The sequence below is a fragment of the Eublepharis macularius genome, chromosome 12, assembly GCF_028583425.1.
Source record: "Eublepharis macularius isolate TG4126 chromosome 12, MPM_Emac_v1.0, whole genome shotgun sequence".
Lineage (NCBI taxonomy): Eukaryota > Metazoa > Chordata > Lepidosauria > Squamata > Eublepharidae > Eublepharis > Eublepharis macularius.
In genome coordinates this window covers 72,561,477-72,585,782 of record NC_072801.1, presented here as the reverse complement: position 1 = coordinate 72,585,782, position 24,306 = coordinate 72,561,477, and the positions used below count along the sequence as shown (strand labels likewise).

Below are 24,306 nucleotides of genomic sequence, written 5' to 3'. Positions count from 1 at the left end.
GATTTGTAGGCAGGGGGTGTTTTTCACCAGTTTTGATAGATGAACAACTGTGCTCTTTGTTGGCTGGGGAAGCCCTTGCCACTATGGTACACCCTGAAAACTTCTAGATTAAATGACTGCAATGCAATTTACTTGGGGCCCCCCTTGAAGACTATACAGAAGCTCCAGTTGGTACAGAATGCTGCAGCTAGAATGTTGACTAGAACAGGCCATAAGGAACATATCCTTCTAGTCTTGCTCCATCTACACTGGCTTCTGGGTTCAGTTCAAGTGGCTGGTATTGATTTTTAAAGCCCTTAAAAATATGGGACCAGCATACCTGAAGAACCACCTCCCTCCCCATCCACTCCAGTCACCTTCAAAAGTCCAGCTTTAAGTGCCCCCACTATCTGAGGATAGATTGGCAGCAACCTGCAAAAAGGCTTTCTCAGTCATGGCACAAAACTTTCGAATTCACTCCCTCATCTATCTCCCTGTGTCATTGTCTTTCACCATCGGGTGAAGGCTTATTTTATTTTGTTCGGTATACTCCTAATAACTGCTATTGGCCCTCCTCCCTTTCTGTATTATGTGTGTTGATGTGTTTATATGTTTTCAATGTATTATTTAAGTATTTAACATACTTGAAATGTTGTTTTAACTTTTTTAAAAAAATGTGCTAAGTTGAAATGTTTTAGGATTTTGGTGTACGCTGTCTCGGGGACATTATTTGGGAAATGTTTTAAATAAAATAAAATAAAGGAATTTTTTGCTGGTGGAGGGATGGGAAACAAGTGTGGAAGTTTAATAAAATATGTCATTTTTTTGAAGAACTGATTGCAGTAGCTTCTTCCCTTCCCCATACACCTCTCTAGTGAATTTGTCATACTTTTTAACCAATTAATCTCAGTGGGAATTACCTCAAGAGGCAAAATGTGAATACAATGATAAATATTATAGCAGTTGTTTAAAAAAAAGAGTAAAGACATTTAATGAACAGCTTCAACATTTCCCTTTCCTTCTCTTTCCCTTTCCCTCTTCCTCTTCCTTTCTTTCTGTGTAACTCTGTATGGAATCTAACAATTGCTGAATTCAGCAATACTCAAAATAAATGCAATGGTCTTCTGAGCCATTTTCAAAAGGTTTCTTCTTGGTGGCTGGCATCTCTGAGTTTCATATAGTATCCCAGGAAAGATTCTGCAGGGTTAGATAATAATGGCTGGGACGATCCTTCAAAAGATTTTTCCCAGCAGTTGATTTACAAATGAAGAGCTTCCATGGAGAACAAGACTGCGTTTGTATCTGAGTTTATTCTTGTGGGCTTCACTGACATCCGATGGCTGCAGATCCTCCTCTTCCTGATTCTTCTCATCACCTACCTCTTGACTCTGTTGGGGAACATCGTGATAATTTCCATCACCTTGGTTGACCATCGCCTCCAGACGCCCATGTACTTTTTCCTCAGAAACTTCTCTCTTTTGGAAATTGGCTTCACCTCTTCCTCTATCCCAAAGGTTTTGTTCAACTTGGCTTCTGGCAGCAACACAATTTCTCTTGCAGGATGTTTTGCACAAACATTTTTCTATTTCATTGTGGGCACCACAGAATTCTTCCTTCTGGCCACCATGTCCTTTGATCGGTATGTTGCCATCTGTAATCCCCTTCGCTACATGACCATCATGAATGGCCGATTCTGCACCCAGTTAGTGCTGGGTTCCTGGATTATCAGTTTCCTGTACCTTATAGTCCCTCTTGTGTTGTTGTTTCGTTTGCCCTTCTGTGGTCCAAATATCATCAATCACTTCTTCTGTGATAACATACCGCTAGTCAAACTGGCCTGCACAGACACCACATTCCTAGAACTGCTGGATTTTTTCCTGGCCACAGTTAGTGTACTGGGAACTTTAACTGTTACCATTGTTTCCTATGTTAAAATAATTTCAGCCATCATGCACATCCCTTCTACATTGGGGAGGCAAAAAGCCTTCTCCACTTGTGCTTCCCACATCACCGTAGTCTTCATCACCTACGGGAGCTGCATTTTCATGTATGTCAAGCCAGCACAGAGTGGAGGTTTGGATTTCAGTAAGACCGTGGGTGTTCTGAATAACATTGTGTCTCCTTTGCTCAACCCATTCATCTACAGCCTAAGGAACAAGCAGGTCAAAGAAGCCTTGAAGGATGTGGTTGGGCAGAGAAGAATGTTTTCTAGAATTACCAAAAGATGACTGTTGTGAGTTGATGGCACATATGTACATTAAGGTACCACTAGGTTCCAATTTATTTAAGAAAAAAAGAAATTTCAGAGGGATTGCCATGTTAGTTTGTTGCAACAAAAATAAGCATGTTATTATTGTTCTGCTGATATCTATAAAGCTGTTGTGAAATACTCAATGCAACTTACAAAATTATAAAATAAATAAATACAGCCTTTAGCCTAAAGAAAAATTGAAAGCCTTACACAAGTTGAATAGTAGTACAAGCATGTGCCATTGAATGGTATAAAATGTGGGGATTCTGTGGCCTTCGCTATGGCCATGGATGAACAACATTTTGATGATTGCTGAGACAGGGTGACAATACATTATACAGTATTATTAGACAGTATACATTAAGGTATTGGTTATGACTAGGTGAATAATGTAGTTTTGTAGCTATTTGCCTCTAGGATGAAGGGGTGAATTCAGAGAGGAGAATTGGCAGGGCAAAGTAAGCATGTTCTTCAAATAATACAGAGTACAACTTCCTTTCTTCTGCCTGCCTACCTGCCTGCCTTTTCTCAGCAGATAGTTGTAAACATTTCACCACAATCAATGTGAAATCTCGGTATTTGGACATGGGAATACAACCATGTTACCATGAACACTCTTTTGTGATTGTCTGGGGTATAGGCAAGTGCCACAAACCCACATCCAACTCAGGCTTAGGCTGACCTTCCCCTCCCTGAGGTAAAACTTCTCCTCTTTAAGCCTATGAAGCTGTTTACTGGGCTGGGAAGCCTCTGGTAGCGTGGTTGATGTTAAGCTTCAACTTTCCTTCTTGTCCCACCCTTAAGGATTATTAAAAATGGTTACCCAGCTAAGAGCAGAACCACAAGTGACAAAAGGCACAGATTGGACACTTGTCTGCTTCCCTCGAGTTTTGATGGGAAATGTAGGCAGCTTGGTGGAATGCTGGACAAGTGACAGTTGAAAAGTCCATTGGACAGCAGTCAGAGTCAAGCTGCAAGACTAGGGTGCCTACATTTCCCATCAAAACTTGAGGGAAGCAGACAAGTGTCCAATCTGTGCCTTTTGTCACTTGTGGTTCTGCTCTTAGTCTTAGGGCCAAGCTACACATGACGAATGACACTTGAATGGCAAGTGTATTTCTACCTGTTCACTTGCCCTCCACTCAATCCACTTGCCGTTCAAGTGTCATTCATCATGTGTAGCTTGGCCCTTAGTAGGGGACAGATCAGGAGTTTGAGCTTCCCTTTGGCAGAAACTGGCACACAACGCTTGGGGAGGTTCAAAATGTAGCTGAAGCTTTATTTACAGTAGGTAGAGTCAGAAGGCAGGTTGGCAGGTGGTTGAACTGAAGAAACAGAAAGGTTTTTGTACAGGAACTTCACTGGTGTGAGGCATAAAACACTTGGTTTAACACGAAGTTGCTGGCTTCTTTCAGAGGTTGACACTGCTTCAGAGATGTTACACTTTATATACTCAAACACAAACACAGCACAACTTTCCCTCCTCTCCAGACTTAAGGGTGCTCCACTGAGACAAACCCTTCCTAGATACTGGGCAGGCATTATAATTATGAGCTATAACCCTGTTCCTGGCACTGAAGGGGAGATTACTTTCTACCCACTTCCTTGGCCCTCTATAATCCCCAGATCTCTTGAGTCTAAGCAGGAGTTAGTGCTGATTTTCCCCACTATAGTCCTAGGACTAAAAGTGCATCACAAACATTATTTTATCTCACAAAGGATTCTCTGGCTGACCTTCTCTGGTCTAAAGCCAGGCTCCAGCCCCCTTTCACTCTCTTGTTTTGAGTGGAATCAGCTGCCTAGGGAGGTGGTGAGCTCCCCTTCACTGGCAGTTTTCAAGAAGAGGCTGGATGAATACTTGTCAGAGATGCTTTAGGCTGATCCTGCACTGGGCAGGGGGGTTGGACTAGATGGTCTGTATGGACCCTTCCAACTCTATGATTCTATGATTCTATGATTCTCTCCAACTCCAACTGACAGCTTCCCCAACATTCCATCCCCAACTGCCATTTCAGGCTAGCCACATTTGGGGGGGGGGGGAGGAGGAAACATGTCGATCATAGCTCACTGAATGGAAATCTCAGCATCTGAAGCTGAGTCCGTCACAGCAAGGAAGCTCCTGTTGGTCATTTACCAGCACAGGGCATCTGGAAATCATAGCCAAAGTCAAATCCTATGTCAAAATAAAGAATTGGAAAGGGGGGGGGGGGTCCATAAGTTTATTTGCTGCAGATGTATACATGAAAACATGAACTGTTTTCAAGTCAGTAATTTTAAACATTTGATTGGGAGATGACAACCTCACACTTGACCATCTTCTTTCCTCTCTTCTTTGTCGTACTCCCATCAGAGCAAGATATGCTCCACTCTGTCGCTATCCATCTTAGCATAGATCAAGATGGATAGCCACATTAATCTGTTTATAGCGGTAGAAAAAAGCAAGGGTCCAGTAGCAGCTATAAGACTAACAAAATTGTAGTAGGGTATGAGCTTTTGTAAGTTATAGCTCACTCCTTCATATACCTGGTATCTGTTTTTTTTATATCATATCTCTGGTACCTGGTATCTGGTATCTTCTGATAACTGCTGTCTTGGTATCTGAAGAAGTGAACTGTGACTCATGAAAGCTCATGCCCTACCACAAATTTCTTTAGTCTTACAGCTGCTACTGGACTCTTGCTCTTTTCTACATCTTAGCATAGGTAAATAGTTTAGAATGTTCTCTGTAGTCTTTCCTATTCAGTATGTAGTTCATTATAATCAACCTAATTTTTTCTGAAGCATCCAGTCCACCCAAATAACATGAGTGGGATAAGTCACAAATCAGATCTGTAGCAAATGAAACACAATATATCCCCAGAATTAATTGTAGAAATGTTCCTAGTTTATCTGGGATCCAGGGTTATGGAATGCAGCACAGAAAAAAAAAAACTGGAAAAGCTATGAAGTGAGGGCAATAAGCGCATCTCCAGAGATACATCTTGAAAAAAAACCTGAAGGTAGAAAAATCGAGTTTTTGGAGTAGGTAGGTATAATTGCAACCCAGGACATGGTCAAATCTTGAACAGATGATTTCAAATCCTTCTTGAGATGGAGCCAAACCAACTCTGTAATGTATTGTCGAAGGCTTTCACGGCCGGAGAACGATGGTTGTTGGGGGTTTTCCGGGCTGTATTGCCGTGGTCTTGGCATTGTAGTTCCTGACATTTCGCCAGCAGCTGTGGCTGGCATCTTCAGAGGTGTAGCACCAAAAGACAGAGATCTCTCAGTGTCACAGTGTGGAAAAGATGTAGGTCATTTGTATCTACTCAGGAGGGGTGGGGTTGAGCTGAGTCATTCTGTAAGAGTTTCCCAGGGTGTGGAATGTTAATGGCGGGAGGCTTCACTGTATCCTGAGGAGGTTCTTTTGCATATGGATTGGTGCTTGATGTGCTAATCTTCTCTGCAGGGCTATTGTCGGGTGTGGAGTGTTTTGTTGGCCTGGTGTTTTTCAGAACTGGAGCCCGTGCTCTGCTCATTCTTAAGGTTTCTTCTTTCCTGTTGAAGTTTTGCTTATGCTTGTGAATTTCAATGGCTTCCCTGTGCAGTCTGACAAAGTAGTTGGAAGTGTTGTCCACAAACCGGAACCATACACTGGGTTTGTGGGGTGCTAATTCTAGAGCTGTTTTTTCAAAATGTTCCATGTAGAAGTTTGCTATAACTGGGCTGAGTGGGCTCCCCATGGCCACCCCATCCATCTGTTCATAGAATTCGTTGTCCCATTGGAAGTAACTGGTTGTTACTTCCAGTGTATGGTTCCGGTTTGTGGATGATACATTCATCATTTGGAGCCATGGGGAGGAAGAATTGATGGAGTTTTTGAATCATCTCAACAACATCCACCTAAACATACAATTCACAATGGAGAAAGAAAGTGAGGGAAAACTCTCATTCCTGGATACCTTGGTCATCGGCAAAGCAAACTTTCAGTTAGGTCACAAGGTCTACAGGAAACCAACTCACACTGATTGGTACTTACACAAAAACTCCAATCACCACCCCCGACAGAAAAGAGGCATAATGAAAACATTAGTGGATTGTGCAAGACGGATATGTGAGCCGCGCTTTCTCAATGAGGAAATTAATCATCTAAACCATGCACTTCAGGCAAATGGCTACTCCAGAAATGAAATCCGAAGAGCAATCAAACCCAGGATGAATCAAACAACCAAGGAAAAACAGTCACCTACAGGAAAAGTGTTTTTGCCATATATCAAAGGAATTACTGATCAGATGGGAAAGCTTATGAAAAAGCATAACCTTCAAGCAGTATTCAGACCCACCCAAAAAATACAACAGATGCTACGATCAGCAAAAGACAGCAGAGACCCCCTCACCTCTGCAGGAGTATACCGTATACCCTGCAGCTGTGGACAAGTTTACATCGGGACCACAAAGCGTATCATCCAGACAAGAATAAAAGAACATGAAAGACACTGCAGACTTGGACAGCCTGAAAAATCAGCAGCGGCTGAACATAGCCGAACTCAAACAGGGCACAGTATCTTATTCCAGGACACCAAAATACTGGACAACACTTCCAACTACTTTGTCAGACTGCACAGGGAAGCCATTGAAATTCACAAGCATAAGCAAAACTTCAACAGGAAAGAAGAAACCTTAAGAATGAACAGAGCATGGGCTCCAGTTCTGAAAAACACCAGGCCAACAAAACACTCCACACCCGACAATAGCCCTGCAGAGAAGATTAGCACATCAAGCACCAATCCATATGCAAAAGAACCTCCTCAGGATACAGTGAAGCCTCCCGCCATTAACATTCCACACCCTGGGAAACTCTTACAGAATGACTCAGCTCAACCCCACCCCTCCTGAGTAGATACAAATGACCTACATCTTTTCCACACTGTGACACTGAGAGATCTCTGTCTTTTGGTGCTACACCTCTGAAGATGCCAGCCACAGCTGCTGGCGAAACGTCAGGAACTACAATGCCAAGACCACGGCAATACAGCCCGGAAAACCCCCAACAACCAACAACTCTGTAATCTTAACAGAGGATGACTCATCCTCAACAGAAAACAGATGGCTGTACAGTTTGCACTTTATAGCTCCTGAGCATACATGTGTGTGTGTGTGTGTGTTGATTATTTGATTTTTGTGTTCATAATTTTTTAAAAATACTTCACTTCTATATATAGCCTCTCCTTTCTCCACACCAAAATGGGACCTGAATGAGTGTCCTTGAAGGGGAGTAGGACTGTTTAATTGTTTGTTATTGTAACCATACCCAAATGTATTTGTTTTTCATTGAATGTCCTTACTGATAATCATATTATATTTTTGCTCTATGAATGCCCTGGTTACTTATAATGAATTCACATGCAGCATGTAATCGACCTTGGATCTCAGTGAGAAAGGCAAATGACAATAATAGTTGTAATAACAATTGTGTGCTTTATTTTCCATATGGCATATGCTATGTACATCACCTTGAGTTGCTGTGAGAAAGTTTCTATATAAACATTTAAATAAATGTAGACATATTTTTTAGCTAATGTTTTATTTTATTTTGTCGGTTGAAACTGAGAACCTATTTCCACCTAATTCCACATCTTGTTATCAATGCCTTTGGTGAATAATTCAGTGGCCACTTCCCTATCAGAGGTAGATCTTGGCATTATCAGCCGCCTGCCAGCTGATAGTTTAAAGGGATCTGCTACTTGCAAGCAGCAGGGCCCTTTAAATGGCCCACAAACCCCAGGCCCAACCCCCGACTCCCCAGACCCCATCCCCCAGACCCACATTTACCTTGAGGATTCCTGCAGCCCACAGCATCCTCCCCCTCCTCCTGCAGGGGGCATCAAGGCTGTTTTTGGCCTCCTCCGTCCCTCTGTGGGCCTGCACAGGGGCAGAGGAGGCCAAAAATGGCCTTCCTGCCCCTCACTGGAGGAGATGGAGGATGCCACGCTGCAGAAGAAGTTAAGTGTGGGGCTAGGGATGGGGGGTGGGGGATGGGGTTTGGGCAATTTAAAGGGCCCTGACACCGGCAGGGTTCTTTGAACTATCAGCTGATAGGTGGCGAGGGGGGATCCCCCCAGCCGCCTGCCAGGTGATAGTTTACAGGGACGTGCTACTTGCAAGGCAGGAAAGGACCCTTTAAACTGTTAAATGCCCCTTTCCCTGCCACTGCTAAGCGGCTGGAAAGGGGTATTTAAACCTCATTACCCACAAACCACGAACTGGTTTGTAACTGGACCCAGTTCCATGCCAGTTCATGGTTTTTGGTTCGTTAAAATCCACGAACCAGGAACCTCATGGTTCGTGGTTTTTTGTGTTTTTTTTGGTTTGTGCCCAAGTCTACTTGGGTGGATGGGAAGCTAAATAAGAGTAGATACAGAAGCAAAAAAAAAAAAAAGATAAATGCAATCTTGGGGTGTATCAACAAAGGCATAACATTCAAATCACAGGATGTTATTGTACCACTATATACCACCTTGGTCAGGTTCCACCTGGAGTACTGTGTGCAGTTCCAGAGGCCTCATTTCAAAAAGGATGTGGACAAATTCAAACAACTGCAGGGGAGAGCAACCAGGATGATCAGGGGCCTTGAGACTAAAGCCCTACGAGGAAAGACTGAGGGACCTGGGAATGTTCCATTTGGAAAAGAGGGGGTTGAGGGGAGACATCATCGGTCTCTCTTGACGTATTTAAAAGGCTGTCACTTAGAGGAGAGAAGGAAGCTGTTCCTGTCTAATAGAATTAGAAACACTGGGTTTAAACTACATGACGGAAGGTACCAGGGGGACATTAGGAAAAAACTTCACATTAAGAGTAATCTAAGTGACAGCCTAGAGATGAGACAGTGGGTTCCTCTTCCTTGGCAGTCTTCATGGAGCAGCTTGTCGACTAATTGTCAGGGATGTTTTAGGCTGTTCCTGCATTTTGTAGTGGGTTAGATGAGATGGTCTGTAAGGCCCCTTCCAACTTTATGATTCTATGATTCAGATGTTCTTCTGTCCCAACCTGCCCAGCAGGGACACTGGCTGATTGGAAAGCTCCTTCTAGCCTAGCCCCATTACAGCAAATCTCTCATCTCCCTTCTGCCATGCAATGGAACTAACATAAAATTAGCTGCTTGAGAGTAGACTGAAGTAGTGCTGAGACATCTAGATCATTGCTTCATTGAGACAGTAACATTCTCTGCACCTCCATGTTCTTAGAAAATATGAGGCCATATCAGGTGTCAACTGGTGGAAGTCAATTTGTTCTTCAGAATACAGGTACAGTAAGACACTGACAATTTATTTCTTTTTGGTGGTTTCATAGCTCTGGATGGGAGTCCAAGGACCTATTGAGATGTGATATTTTTATATATTATTTATTGACAACATGTGTATGCCTCCTTCCTGACCAGTAAGGGCCACCAAGGTGGCTCTCATGCAATATGATGTGAGCTGCCTTCTCAGGTAAGATTCCATGGCATTTTATGAGAAGAGAACAGGCATGAGGAGAGTAAGTTGAGAAGATACAACTGGAGAAAGAGAAGAGACAGAGAGAAAGAAAAGAGGAGGAATTAGTTGGAGAATTGCACTTGTTAAAGTATGATGCTACTACACACATTCAACGTACTTTACAACTGTTGTAAAACACACGCCTGGTGGTGTGTTAATGGAGAAGATAAACAGCAGAGGAGATGAGAAACTGACAATGGGGAGGGACAGGGAATGCTCCTCAAATTCTTCTCATTGGACTTTTTTCCTGTGATCTGCGTTATCTAGTCTACATTCAAAAATAGAACAATTTCTTCAGGAGTCCTCCTTTCTCTTGCTTTGAATTCTGAAATACATGTCAGCTGCCACCCATGAGAAATTGCTAGAGCATTTCATTCCTTCAGTCTCAGATGTATATTCATGTTGGTCTATAGTAGAAGAGCAAGTTTCAAGTCCAGTAGCACTCTAAAGAACAACCACATTTCCAGGGCATAAACATTCCAGTGTCAAAGCTCCCTTTGTCAGATAGGGAGCCAACGAAGGGAGCTTTGAATCTCAAACATTCATACCCTGGAAGTCTGGTTGGTCTTTAAGGTGCCAGTGGACTCAAGTCATCCTCATTTCTTCAGTTTATTCGTGTTTTTAAACCCTCACACAGAAGGCATCTTTGAAGATCTTCTCCCACCTTAATGGACATGCCATATCCTTAGATCATCCTGTGCTGCCTTCTTCTGCAGTGAAGAGAGTAAGGTTAGCTAGCATTCAGTACAGGGTTCAGGCATCTCTGTGGTCACCCCCAGCTCTGGAAATCCCTGACTGAGAATCTGTTGACTTCTGTGACCAGGATGAGGGTAGCAAAAGGTGCCTTTGGCCGAAACCTGTTGGGGCAGAGTCTGGTTGCTGCACAGACTGATAAAGAGCTGGTGTTGCATTGTGGTTAAGTAACTGAGCTGTGATGCAGCTCTTTGCTGGTTCAAATCCCACTTCTGCCTCTAATTCTGCAGGTGGCCTTGGGTGGTAAAATAACAATAACAGAAGAGAAGAACATTCAGAAGCATAACAATGCAGAAGAGAAGAACATTCAGAAGCAAAAGCAGGATATGAACAGGAGAAATCTGCTCCTCTTTTGGAAAGGAGCAAATTACACACAGCTTGTCAGCACTGTGTTGTACACAATATGAGGACTCATATTGTGGACTCAAGGGGGGGTTAAACCATCACCCCTATGCAAACACAGAGGCATGTATGAACCACTGGGCAGCATGAATTGTTATATTTAATGTTTTTAAATGTTTTTAAATGTATTATTTAATGTTTTTAAATGTTTTTAAACATGTTTGTATTTGTTATCCGCCCTGAGCCTGCGAAAGCAGGGAGGGCGGAATATAAATATAATAAATTAAATTAAATTAAATTAAATTAAATAAAGAAATTCAGTTGGTAGGAGTGTATACAGGTGCTAACTAAGTATTATGCATTCCAGGCTTGTCAAATCATAGTTTGATCTCATTTGTCCATTTGCTGTCAGCCTAAAGCAGAAAGTTAGTTACCTGAAGCTCATTGAGACCTTGAAGGTCTGTTAAGACCTGTGAACAGTTCTCCCTTTCAGCTCTAATGAGAGTAGCAAAGCCGGAAGCAACTTTCATGTGAAATTGCTTTCTATAGAAAAACCTTGGGCTATCAAAATCAGCCTAGTCTACCCAGAATGGCAGCAGATTTCTAAGATGGAGGTCTTTCACATCGCCCACTGTATGATGCATTTAGAGGCTGACGGTTGACCCAGGAAACTTCTGAAGGCAAAGAATGTAGTCTTTGACTCAGCCACAGTCTCAATCTAAACGAGTCCTCAGATTTGTATTCCTGTTTTGGGTTTGAGCAGACCCCAAAGTAGGAATAACAAACAATGTGCATAGCATCAAACATGCTACCAGCTGTCCCCCTAAACCCTCCCAACAGCCTTCATTTGTAAATAGAGGAATAGAAAAGCAACAAAAAACCTGGCGAGTAAAAAAAGGAAAGGAAGAGAATATAACACTTTTCAGCGCTGCCATGTATAAGGAGTCGGAAAGAATTGAAAACAAAGTTGCCTCCTTCCCACCCACTCCCATTTTTTGGGATCACTTTGACTCTACTTTTAACCAGCCTTGAAGTAAAAGATTATTAGAAAGAGTCTGATGAGATAAAGCTAGACAGCTAGAGAAAGTAGAGGGGGAAATCCCGTGAATCTTTAAGAATGACAACAGGCAGAATGCCGCTCAGATCTGAAGCAATGGAAGAATAAGCTATACGAATATGCGATTATGGCAAAATTAATATCTTATATACATAATAGGTCAATTTCAGAATTTCAAGAAAAACAGAAAATATGTTTTGATTATATAGATGACATTTAAGAATAAAAAACCCGTTGTTATTAGATATGAAAATGGATATTTGAATAGAAGCGAAAAACATTATGAACATATGTAAGCAAGTTTCATACAGATATATGACATATTGTCCTTATTATGCTTTTAATATATATTATTTGGATGTTGTGATTAGGTTTTGTGTAGGATCCAAATGATTATCAATTTTTGTAGTTGTGGATGATGGTAGAGATACGATCTGGATGATTGATTGTATTTTATTTTGTATGTTTTCGAGTTATTGATTCAAATTAAAAAAAATAGTTATTAAAAAAAATAACATTTACTTCAATATGAGCTTTTGTGAGTCACCGCTCAGTTCCATACATATCTGAGGATCTGAGTTGTAATTCACGAAAGTTCAAAATTAAATATATGTTGTTAGTTTTTAAGGTGCCACTGGGCATAATTTTATTTTGCTATAACAGACTAACACGACTACTCCCTCACAATCAATAAAGAATGTAGGGAAGCTTTTTTTTAAAAAAAAAAAAACATTTTATTGACTTAATTTGTCATCCACCTTTGTCAATGACACTATAAGTGGATTACATAATTACAAAATGAATGCAATAAAGGCAATAATAAATAAAGACCAATCTAATACATTCAAGAAACAATAAAGAATGAAGGGGAAAGGGGAGGAATGGCCAAAATTTTCAGAGGCAATTAATTAGAAAACTGTTCCGTTTAAACATCACCTTTCTTCACAGTTCTACCACATCCTTTATAAAAAGTAGTAATATACTAATGTAGTAAATTATTATTTGCAAATAATGGTTTTCCCCCTTGTCTTTTCTCAGCAGCATCGTGCATGGCTCTTGCACGACAAAGTATCTCCAGAAGATAGGAAATTGACTGCGATGGAAAACCAGACTGCCGTAAAACATTTCCTTCTTCTGGGATTTACTGAAATCTTTTGGATAAAGATTCTCCTCTTCCTCTTGCTCCTCATTGTCTATCTCCTGACTCTATTAGGAAACATGACCATCATTCTTGTGACGGTGCTAAATGGCCATCTGCACACACCAATGTATTTCTTCCTGAGGAACTTCTCCATTGTGGAAATGGGCTTTATCTCCATCGCTATCCCCAACATGCTCTTCCAGCTCCTGTCCAGACAGAAGACAATCTCATCAGTAGCTTGTTTCACTCAGGTGTTCTTCGCATACTTTCTTGGCATCATGGAGTTTTGCCTGTTGGCTGTGATGGCCGTCGATCGCTACGTTGCCATTTGCCACCCTTTCCGATACTCCATCATCATGCATCATAAACTTTGTGTCCAGCTGGTGGTCAGCTGCTGGCTGGTTAGCTTCCTGTGTTCCTTAACACCCATCCTTTTCTTGACTCGTCTTCCTTTTTGTGGCCCCAACACCATTGATCATTTTATGTGTGACAGTGCCCCACTCATCCATTTGGCTTGCTCTGATACACAGTTTGTTGATTTGTTATATCTTGTCATAGCAATTATTGTATTGTTGGGGACTTTGGTTATTGTTGTAGCTTCTTACATCAAAATTATCTCTGCGGTGCTGCATCTTCCATCTGCTAAGGAGCGGAATCGGACTTTCTCCACTTGCTCCTCACATTTTCTTGTTGTCACTTTGCTCTATGGCAGTTGCATCTTTGTCTATATCCAGCCCGAGCAACAAAGACGCCTGGAGTTCAATAAAGAGGTGTCTATTCTCAACATGGCGGTATGTCCTTTGTTGAACCCCTTCATATACAGCTTCAGGAACAAGAGAATGCAGGAGGCCTTGAGAGTCACTGGTGGTAGGTGGATAAGCAAGTGGCGGATCTCAAGCGGTCCTGCCACTGCGAACACTGAGAGAATGTAAATGGCTCCGGATCCCAGATCTGGAGCCTTCAGGACTGAATCTGGGGATTGAACTTGTGACTTAGCTGGGACTGTTTGTTTCACTAACAAGACCGTTTTGGAAGCAGAGAATGCAATGTTTGTAGTAGCCTGAATAGCCCAGATTGGCCTGAGTTGGTCAGAGCTCAGAAGCTAAGCAGCATCAGAAATCGTTAGTACTTGGATGGGAGACCCACCAAGGAAGACCTGAGTTGCTTATGCAGAGGAAAGCAAAGGTAAACCACCTTGACTCATCTCTTGCCTTGATAATCCGATGAGGGGTTGCAACTTAATGGCACATGACGACGACGTTGCTTTAGATGGTCCCTGTATAGGAATGATGGTCAATTTAGGAACCACGGTAGGTTGGCCCCAAAGCTATGGCAGACTGCTTGTAAAGTAGTCACTTGCATGAATTTTCTTTCTTTTGCCATCAAGTCACAGCTGACTTATGGCAACCTCATAACAACAACAACAACAACAACGACCTTCAATTTCTATACCCCCCTTCAGGACAACTTAATGCCCACTCAGAGCAGTTTACAAATTATGTTATCATTTTCCCCACAACAATCACCCTGTGAGGTGGGTGGGGCTGAGAGAGCTCTGGAAAGCTGTGACTGACCCAGGGTCGCCCAGCTGGCTTCAAGCAGAGGAGTGGGGAATCAAACTTGGTTCTCCAGATTAGAGTCCCGCACTCTTAACCACTACACTATGTTACCGGAACTGGTCTCCTTGCAATAAAATGATTTGTGGTGGAATTAGCAAGCAAGGAGAATGGCTGTGCAAGAGGCCGGTAACCTCAGGGAGCTGTCACCAATTTCTATGGGGTCCCTTCCTAGAGGATAAATGAGGCTGGTGCTTAACATCAAATAACAACTTTTATTAAAGAACAAAATGCATGCACATACACTCAAAATGTCAAAATAATGACATACACACCAAGTCCTAGGAATCTTAGCCAGAAATTGGGAATAGAGAGAGGGAGCAAATATATCTACCTATCCAATGATCAGGGAAGTCCTCGGAGGGAGAGCTTCAAACATCCAGCATTCTTGGCCAAGGAAGCAAGAGGCTTAGGGTAAACCTCAAGGGAACAGCGTTTTGGATCTGGTAACTGTGCACAGTTTGAATGAGGGAAAACTCCTGGTTCATATAAGGTAAAACGTATCCTCCTCACCCTCCCAGCCATTAGAACAAAGACCGTGAAGGTCAGTCTCTGGGAATTACAAAGGTTTGATTACTTTAGTTTCCTGCTGCCGAGGTGTGTGAATGAAAATGTATATCTTGCCCTGGGACTGCACAAAAGGGGCAGTCTATTAGTGCATACCACCAGAGGTGGGTTGATGAATTTAGGAGAGGAATGCACCTTTCTAGAAATACTTATGAATGCCATTTGATTAGCTCCTCGATCAAGGACAGGAGATCTCATCACGGACGGAGGAAAAGGAATGTGTTAAGCGGGATGACACTGCGAATCCTTTGTTGCACTGGGCTCCTCTTGGGGCAGGAAGGACTGTAAATATAATCACTCTGTATTCCTGTGTGGAATTCCATTCATGCTGTGTTCTCCCACGTGGGACTCAGCAACTTTTTGAGGCTCTCTGATGGCAATACAGCAGCCATTTTAAATCCAGAGGCCTGGTGATTTTTAAAATCACAAGCAGCCATATTAAAACAGCTATCAAAATGGCAGAGGCCGGGCCGACCGCTTACAACCAAACTAGGTTTTTCAAGAACACAGAAAAACAGAGGTGGGTTGCCATTGCTTGCCTTTATGTGGCATCCCATGGACTTCTTTGATGATCTCCCATCTAAGCATTAACTAGGATGGACCCTACTAAGCTTCTAAGATCTGGAAAGATTGGGCAGGTATGTGCTATCCAGGTCAGAGCAGTGAACCTTAGGTCAGTGTAATGTTGTTGCAGATTTGCCATTCAGAAAGCCTAGTTCAACCCAGCTGGCATGCCATCTGAAATGCCAGTTGTCCGCTGGATTCAGAAAAGGAAGAGGCACTAGAGATGAGATTACAAATGTCATCATACTAACCTCCTTGAGGTCAATGACCAGGTTGGGTCATTGACTCAACCCAGTTGGGCTCCACTTAAATTTAAAAAAATATATTTGTTGATTGTTTGATTTGTGTGTTCATATTTTTTTTAAAAATATATGTTTTCTATACATAGCCCCTCCTTTCTCCCACAACAAAATGGGACCTGAATGAGGGTTCTTGAACAGCTGTAGAATTGTTTAATTGTTTGTTATTGTGACCATACCCTATTGTATTTGTTTCTCATTGAGTGTCCTTACTGGTAATCAAATTCTATTTTTCCTCTATGAATGTCCTATTTATGTTGTATTCACTTAAAGTATGTAATCCAACATGAAACTCAGTCAGAAAGGTAAACAATAATAATAGCACTAATAATAATTGTGTGCTTTATTTTCCATGTGGCATATCCTATGTACATCGCCTTGAGTTGCTGTGAGAAAGTGGCTATATAAACATTTAATCAAATGTATACATATCACAATACTGTATTTAGCTAATGTTTATTCCCCTTATAAGTTTGTTGGTTTAAACTGAGCAAATACTTCCATCTTCTAATTCCGCACCTTGTTATGAATGCTTTTCGTAAATAATTCAGTGGCCAATTTCCTATCAGGAGCAGATCTTGGGATACGGGTGGATGGGAAGCCAAATATGAGCAGTCACTGAAATGCAGCAGCAAAACAGGCGAATGCAATTCTGGCGTATATCCACAAGGACATAACATCCAAATCACAAGATGTCATTGTCCCACTATATGCCACCTTGGTCATGCCCCCACCTGGTGTATTCTGTCCAGTTCTGGAGGCCCCACTTCAAAAAGGAAGTGGACAAATTCGAACAGGTGCAGAGGAGAGCGATCAGGATGATCAGGGGCCTGGAGACCAAGCCCTACAAGGAAAGACTGAGAGACCTGGGAATGTTCCATTTGGAGAAGAGGGGAGACATGATTGATCTCTTTAAGTATTTAAAAGGCTGTCACTTAGGGGAAGGAAAGGAGCTGTTTCTGTTGGTAACAAAAGATAGGATTCAAAACAATGGGTTTAAACTACAGGAGGGAAGATACAGGAGGAAAAACTTGTTCATGTTAAGAGTAATTGAGCAGTGGAATTGGCTCCCTAAGGATGTAGTGGCTTCCCCTTCATCGGCAGTCTTCAAGAAGCAGCTGGACAAATACACAGGGGGTAGAATTAGGTGGTCTGAAGGGTTCAGGGTGCTATGATTTAGATGTTCTTCTGTTCCAGCCCTCCCAGCAGGGGCACTGGCTGGTTTGAAAGCTCATTCCAGCCGAGTCCCATTTCAGAAAATCCCTCATCTCTCTTCTGCCATGCAATGGAACTAACAGAAATCTAGCTGCTTAAGAGTCGTCAGAAGAGGTGCTGGGAAAGCTGGACCATTGCTTCACTGAGGCGGCAACATTCTCCGCACCTCCATGTTCTTAGAAAATGTGAGGCCATTTCAGGCATCATCTGGAGGAAGTCAATTTGTTCTTCAGACTACAGGTATCATAAGACACTGGCATTTTCTTTCTTTCTTTCTTTCTTTCTTTCTTTCTTTCTTTCTTTCTTTCTTTCTTTCTTTCTGTAGGTTCACAGCTCTGGATGAGACTCTAATGACCTACTGGGGTGTTGTGATATTTTTTATATATTATTTATTTGCAACATTTGTGTGTCTCCTTCCTGACCAATGAGGGCCATCAAGGTGGCTCTCATATAATATGATGTGAGCTGCCTTCTCAGGTAAGATTCCATTCCATTTTATGAGAAGAGAGCAGGCATGAGGAGAGTAAGTTGAGAAGATACAACTGGAGAAAGAGAAGAGACAGAGAGAAAGAAAAGAGGAATTAGTTGGAGAATTGCACTTGTTAAAGCATGATGCTACTACACACATACAACATACTTTGCAACTGTTGTAAAACACATGCCTGGTGGTGCTTGAGTGGAGAAGATAATCAACAGAGGAGATGAGAGACTGACAATGGGGAGGGACAGGGAATGCTCCTCAAATTCTTCTCATTGGACTTTTTCCCTCTGCGTTTTTGAGTTCTGCATTATCTGGTCTACATTCAAAAATAGAACTAATTCTTCAGGAGTCCTCCTTTCTCTTGCTTTGAATTCTGTAATACGTACCAGCAGGCACCCATGAGAAACTGCTGGAACATCTCATTCCTTCAGTTTCAGTGTTGGTCTGCAGCAGAAGAGCAAGAATCAAGTCCAGTAGCACCTTAAAGACCAACCAGATTTCCAGAGATTAAGCTTTCGATTGTCAAAGCTCCCTTTGTCAGATTGCTGCACAGACTGATAAAGAGCTGGTGTTGCATTGTGGTTAAGTAATTGAGCTGTGATGCAACTCTTTGCTGGTTCAAATCTCACTATCACTATGAATTTACAAGGTGACCTTGAGTAAGCCACACTTCTCAGGCCCAGCTTCCCAGCTGTATTGTGGTGATCATAAGAAGAACACTGATTTTGTTGGACACATATCTGTCCAGAAGACCAGTATACAAATGAGAGTTCCTTCAAGAATATGACCAAGAAGGCCAAGAAGGGTCGTAAAAATAAGCACCATCCCCTTAAAATGAACTTGGAAGCAGATTAGGAAGTAATGAATGTTTCAGAATACGTGTTTTAAGTGTTCAGATTGGCTAGTTCCTGTCAGAAGTACAGATCATCAAAGTCGTCTTCGCATAGAGAGTGTTAAAGGGTTCAGACCTAAATTTAAAGAAGTGTGGGTCAGTTTCACTGGGCAGTCAATTCTAGAAGATAGGTTCTGTGTCTAATATATTTGAAAAAGTAACTCTTTTCTATCACTCAGATGTTGTTTTCTAGCATCCTAATGGGTTCAGTGAGCATCCCTATATTCATGAGTGAGGAAGCTAACATCAGACTCACTCTGCGCTACGTAGGCAGCACAATGTTTTCCTGAACAATAATGATGGAGGAATGGGATGCAGAAGAGAGGAACATTCAGAAGCCAAAGGAGGATATGAACAGGAGAAATCTGCTCCTCTTTTAGAAAGGAGCAAATTGCCCACAGCTTGTCAGCACTGTGTTGTACACAATATGAGGACTCATAAAGGAATTAATTTGGTAGGAGTGTATACAGTTGCTAAGTATTATGCATTCCAGGCTTGTCAAATCATAGTTTGATCTCATTTGTCCATTTGCTGCCTGCCTGCCACAGAAAGTTTGTTACCTGAAGTTCATTCAGACCCTGAAGGTCTGTTAAGACCTGTGAACATTTCTTCCCTTGTCTTCTAATGAGTGTAGCAAAGCCAGAAGTAACTTACATGTGAAATTGCTTTCTAAAGTCTTCACTCACTGGGTGATGCATTTAGATGCTTGGAGTGGAACATGGAAACTTCTAAATGCAAAGAAGAAGGTCTGTGACTCAGCCATGGTCTCACCCCTAGTCCTCAGTTTACTATTCCCGTTTTGGGTAGGAATAACAAACAATGTGTGTAGCATCAAGGATGCTACCAGCTGTCCCCCTAAACTCTCCCAACAACCTTCATTTGGAAACGTTGATGATGATGGAGATTGGAGAGTACCCTCCAGTCATAGCTGACTTATGGTCACCCCTGGCAGGATATTCATGGCAAGAGACTAGAAAAGGGCACAAATTGAATTACTATCCCAAAAAACACATGAACCAGGTCGGTTTGTTGTTCCTGAACCAGTGGTCCACTGGTTCATTTGGGTCGTATTAAAAGGGGCAGTTTAAATGGCCATTTCCCCAGAGAAGTGGCCATATAAATTTTTCCTGCCACTTGCAAGCAGCAGCAAGTAGCAGGGGTGGGGGGGTGGGATCCATTGGCTACAGTTTCACAGGAGAAGTACAATTATTAATCTTACCATACTGTTCCGCTCTACTTTCCTATGTACCATTGGGTTGAGAAGTTACTATATAGACAGTGATATTTTTGTACTATTGGACTATTTATGAAAATTGCTGCTTATCACTAAATTTATTGAATATCGTGAAAATATTTAGTGTTAACTACAGTAGGATTACCCATGAATTGAATTTATTGTTGTACATGTACTATTCTTTTATTTGAACTCCCAAGGGGATTATATGTATCATAAACATTGTACATTATGATTGCATAGCACTTGCACTTTATGTGGTTTATCAGCAGTGAATACATATCGGGAAATCTGTACTTGAGATTATTGGATTTATTACGGGAATCGAAAAGAGTCCAGTAGCACCTATAAGTCTAACCAACTTTACTGTAGCATAAGCTTTCGAGAATCACACTTCTCTTCGTCAGATCCATGGAGGGTGAGAAGAAACTGGTCAGATATGTAGGTGGAGAGAGGAGGGGGGAGTAGATGCAATCAGTGGCTTCTGATAATGGGATCAGTTGGCTTCTGATAATGAAGTCAGTTACTTTTGATAATGAGATAACCATTCATAGTTTCTATTCAATCCCAGCCTGACTGAATCAAATTTACACATGAATTCCAATTCAGCAGCTTCCCGTTGGATTTTGTTTTTTAAAGGTTTCTGTTGAACTACGGTGACCTTTAAGTCCTTGATGGAATGTCCTGGTAGATTGAAGTGTTCTCCCACTGGTGTCTGGATGTTGCCATTTTTAATGTCAGATTTGTGCCCATTTATTCTTTTGCGTAGAGGTTGGCTGGTTTGTCCAATGTACAGAGCAGATGGACATTGTTGGCACATGAGGGCACATGAGGATGAGCAGCTGTAAGAGTCAGAGATAGTGAGGTTGATGCCATTGGGTCCTGTAATTGTATTTCCTGGGTAGATATGAGGGCAGAGCTGGCATCTGGGTCTGTTGCAGGGTTTGGTACCTGTGCTGGTGACTCTGCTAGCCAATTCATGATTGTAAGTGAGAAGTCGTTTAAGGTTGGGGTGCTGTCTGTAGGCAAGAAGAGGTATTCCACCCAGGGCTTGAGAGAGAGAGGCATCGTTTTCCAGGATGTGTTGTAGATCACTGATGATACGTTGGATGGGTTTGAGCTGGGAACTATAGGTAACAACCAGTGGTGTTCTGTTGTTAGTTCCTTTAGGTTTGTCCTGGAGCAGGCTGTTTCTGGGAACTAGTCTGGCCCTGTCGATTTGTTTAGTCACTTCATTTGGTGGGTACTGTAGCCCCAAAAATGCTTGTTGTAAATCTCTTCAGTGGGAGTCCCAATCAAAAGCACTGGAGCAGATAAGATTGTAACGTAAGGCTTGGCTGTAGACAATCGACTGAGTGGTATGCTTAGGGTGGTAGCTGGAGGCATGTAGATATGAGTATCAGTCAGTGGGTTTCTGGTATAAGGTGGTATTTATCTGTCCATTATGTAGTTGTATAGTGGTGTCCAGGAAGTGTACCTGTTGTGTAGAGTGGTCCAGGCTCAGATTGATAGTAGGGTGAAAGTTGTTGAAGTCCTGATGAAATCTCTCAAGGGCTTCCTTCCCATGGGTCCAAATGATGAAGATGTCATCCAAGAATCTTAAGTATAGAAGTGGTTTCAGTGGATGGGAGCTGAGGAAGCGTTGCTCCAAGTCCGCCATGAATATGTTAGCATATTGTGGTGCCATGCGTGTGCCCATGGCTGTGCCATTAACCTGTAGATATAAGCTGTCACCAAATTCGAAGTAATTGTGAGTGAGTACGAAGTGACAAAGTTCAGTGGCGAGGTGTGCTGTGGTTTTGTCCGGGATAATATTCCGTATGGCTTGCAGTCCATCTGCATGTGGGATATTGGTGTACAGGGCCTCCACATCCATGGTTGCTAGGATGGTGTCATCTGGTAGGTTGTCAATGGACTGTATTTTCCTGAGGAAGTCTGTGGTGTCCCGTAAATAGCTGGGTGTGCTGGTGGCATAGGGCCTGAGGACAGAGTCCATATGTCCTGAGACTCCTACAGTGATAGCGCCAATTCCTGAAACAATGGGGCATCCTGGGTTACCTGGTTTGTGGATTTTGGGTAGTAGGTAGAATGTTCCTGGTCGTGGTTCTTGGGGTGTGTCCATATGGATACGTTCTTGTATGTCCATGGGGAGTGTCTTTAATATGTTATTGAGTTCTCTTTTGTATTACTCCGTAGGGTCAGAAGGTAGTGTTTTATAGAATGTTGTGTTGGAGAGTTGTCTCTCTGCTTCTTGTATGTAGTTATGTTTGTCCATGATGACAACTGAGCCGCCTTTGTCAGCTTCCTTGATTACGATGCCAGAATTATTTTGGAGGCTGTTTGTGGCATCTCTTTCTGCACGGCTGAGATTCTGCTTTAAGTGGTGTTGTTTGTCAATTATCTCAGTCTGGGTACATCGACAGAAGCATTCACTGTAAAAGTCCAATGAGGAGTTGCGGCCCTCAGGGGGTGTCCATGTGGAATTCTTTTTTCTGGAGCTTCGTAACAGTGATTGTACATTGCTGGGTTGGGAGGGTGATTGCTGCTGTGATGGTGTCTGTTCAGTGCTTTGTTCATCATTTTGTTCAGCGGAGTGGTTGAAGAATTCCTTCAGTGTTAGGCGTCTAAAATAGGCCTCCACAGAGTTGTATGGTTTGGGTGGGTCTGGCTGGGCAAAAAGATAGTCCATGTGAGAGGACAGATTCCTCTGCTGGGCTCAGTTTGTGGCTGGAGAGGTTGATAATGTTGCTAGGTGAATCCAATGTGGTCTTGTTCCCTGTTGCATGCAGGGACACACGGGAATACATGGGAACACAGTGTGTTACGGGAACACAGTGTGTGTATTTTTTCCCCTGTAGGTAATAGGAGTGGAGCAGATGGCAATGCCCTCCCCTGCCTTAACTCAGCTTGTATTAGTGGCAGAGCAGGTGGCAATGCCCCCACACACACACACCATCACCCATTTGGGATCAGGAGTGGAGCAGGTGGCAACGCCCACCTCATGCCTTCACCTGGTTGGGATCAGGCACAGAGCAGGAGGCAATGCCCTTCTTCCCTTCACCCAGCTGGGATAAGGAGCAGAGCAGGTGGCAATGCCCTCCCTCTTCAACCTACCAGAATAAGTCACTGAGCAGGTGGCAGTGCCCACCCTGTCTTCACCCTGCTGGAGTCAGGAGCCAAGCATGCAGCAATGCCTGCCTCCCCTTCAACCTGCCAGAATCAGGAGCAGAGGAGGTTGCAATGCCTGCACCACCTTCACCCAACTGGGATAAGGAGCAGAGCATGTAGTAAAGCCCACCACCCACCTTCACCAGTCAGGATCAGGCACGGAGAAGGAAGCAATGCCTGTTTCTCCCTTCACCCAGTGGGGAGCAGGTGGCAATGCCCACCCCTCTTAACCCAGCTGAGATCAGGCTCACAACAGGCAACAATGTCTGCCCCCCTTCACCCAGCCGTAGTCAGGCACAAAACAGGAGGCAATGCCCACCAACCCCTTTACCCTGCATGTATCAGGCATGGAGCAGGTAGCAAAGCCCACCACCCCTTCATATGGCTGAGATCAGGCATATCAGGCATGGAGGAGATGACAATGCCCACCCCCCTCCTTCACCAGCTGGAATCAGTGACACTGGAGGAGTGCATGTCTGTTTGCCCACCCTCCCCTTTCTAGAGCCTGTTGTATTTTTTCCCACAACAGGCTTTGTTGCTAGTCTAATATATTCAAAAAACAATGAAGAATGAAGAAGATGGGGAGGGTGGAATGTCCAAATTCTTCACAGGCAAATAATTAGGAAACTGTTCCATTTAAACATCAACTTTCTTCACAGTTCTACCACACCCTTCATAAAAAGATCATTCTGTGGAACGACAGAGGTTTGGGAGGCTTCCTGACCTCATCAGGCAGGCCATTCCACCAGGTGGGAGCCAGAAAAAAGAACGCTTAAGTATTGGCAACAGACGATCACATCTCTTCGCAAGATTTCACTCTCACAAGGCTTGGGTTGGATCAGTGAAGCAACACATCGAGATAGGTGAACTTGAAGGTTCTAGACCAAAAAGAACTTTACAGATTAGAGCAATCCCATGGATCTATCAAGGGTTGCAATAAGGGAAATCCTCTGACCCCTAGTTCTTGGTGGTCCAACAATTGGTTTCATTCTCTAATCACAATGTATAAATCATTATTTGCAAATAATGGCTTTCCCCCTTGTCTTTTCTCAGCAGCATCGTGCATGGCTCTTGCACGACAAACTACCTCCAGAAGATAGGAGATTGACTGCTATGGAAAACCAAACCGCCATAAACCATTTCTTTCTTCTGGGATTTACTGAAATCTTTTGGATAAAGATTCTCCTCTTCCTCTTGCTCCTCATTGTCTATCTTCTGACTCTATTAGGAAAC

General features: G+C 42.8%; 2 protein-coding genes across 2 annotated transcripts; both read left to right on the top strand.

Moving 5' to 3' along the window:
* Positions 1-1,256: 1,256 nt before the first annotated feature.
* LOC129338965 (olfactory receptor 49-like) lies at positions 1,257-2,207 on the top strand. The gene has a single exon (XM_054993540.1). It carries the CDS (start codon positions 1,257-1,259, stop codon positions 2,205-2,207), a length of 951 nt encoding a protein of 316 aa, XP_054849515.1.
* Positions 2,208-12,994: 10,787 nt separating this feature from the next.
* Positions 12,995-13,969, top strand: LOC129339812 (olfactory receptor 6C4-like). The gene has a single exon (XM_054994391.1). The coding sequence runs from the start codon at positions 12,995-12,997 to the stop codon at positions 13,967-13,969; it is 975 nt and encodes a 324-aa protein (XP_054850366.1).
* Positions 13,970-24,306: the final 10,337 nt, after the last annotated feature.

Excerpts from the sequence above, each read along its gene's own strand:
- LOC129338965 (XM_054993540.1), top strand. The coding sequence starts at position 1,257 with ATGGAGAACAAGACTGCGTTTGTATCTGAGTTTATTCTTGTGGGCTTC.
- LOC129339812 (XM_054994391.1), top strand. The coding sequence starts at position 12,995 with ATGGAAAACCAGACTGCCGTAAAACATTTCCTTCTTCTGGGATTTACT.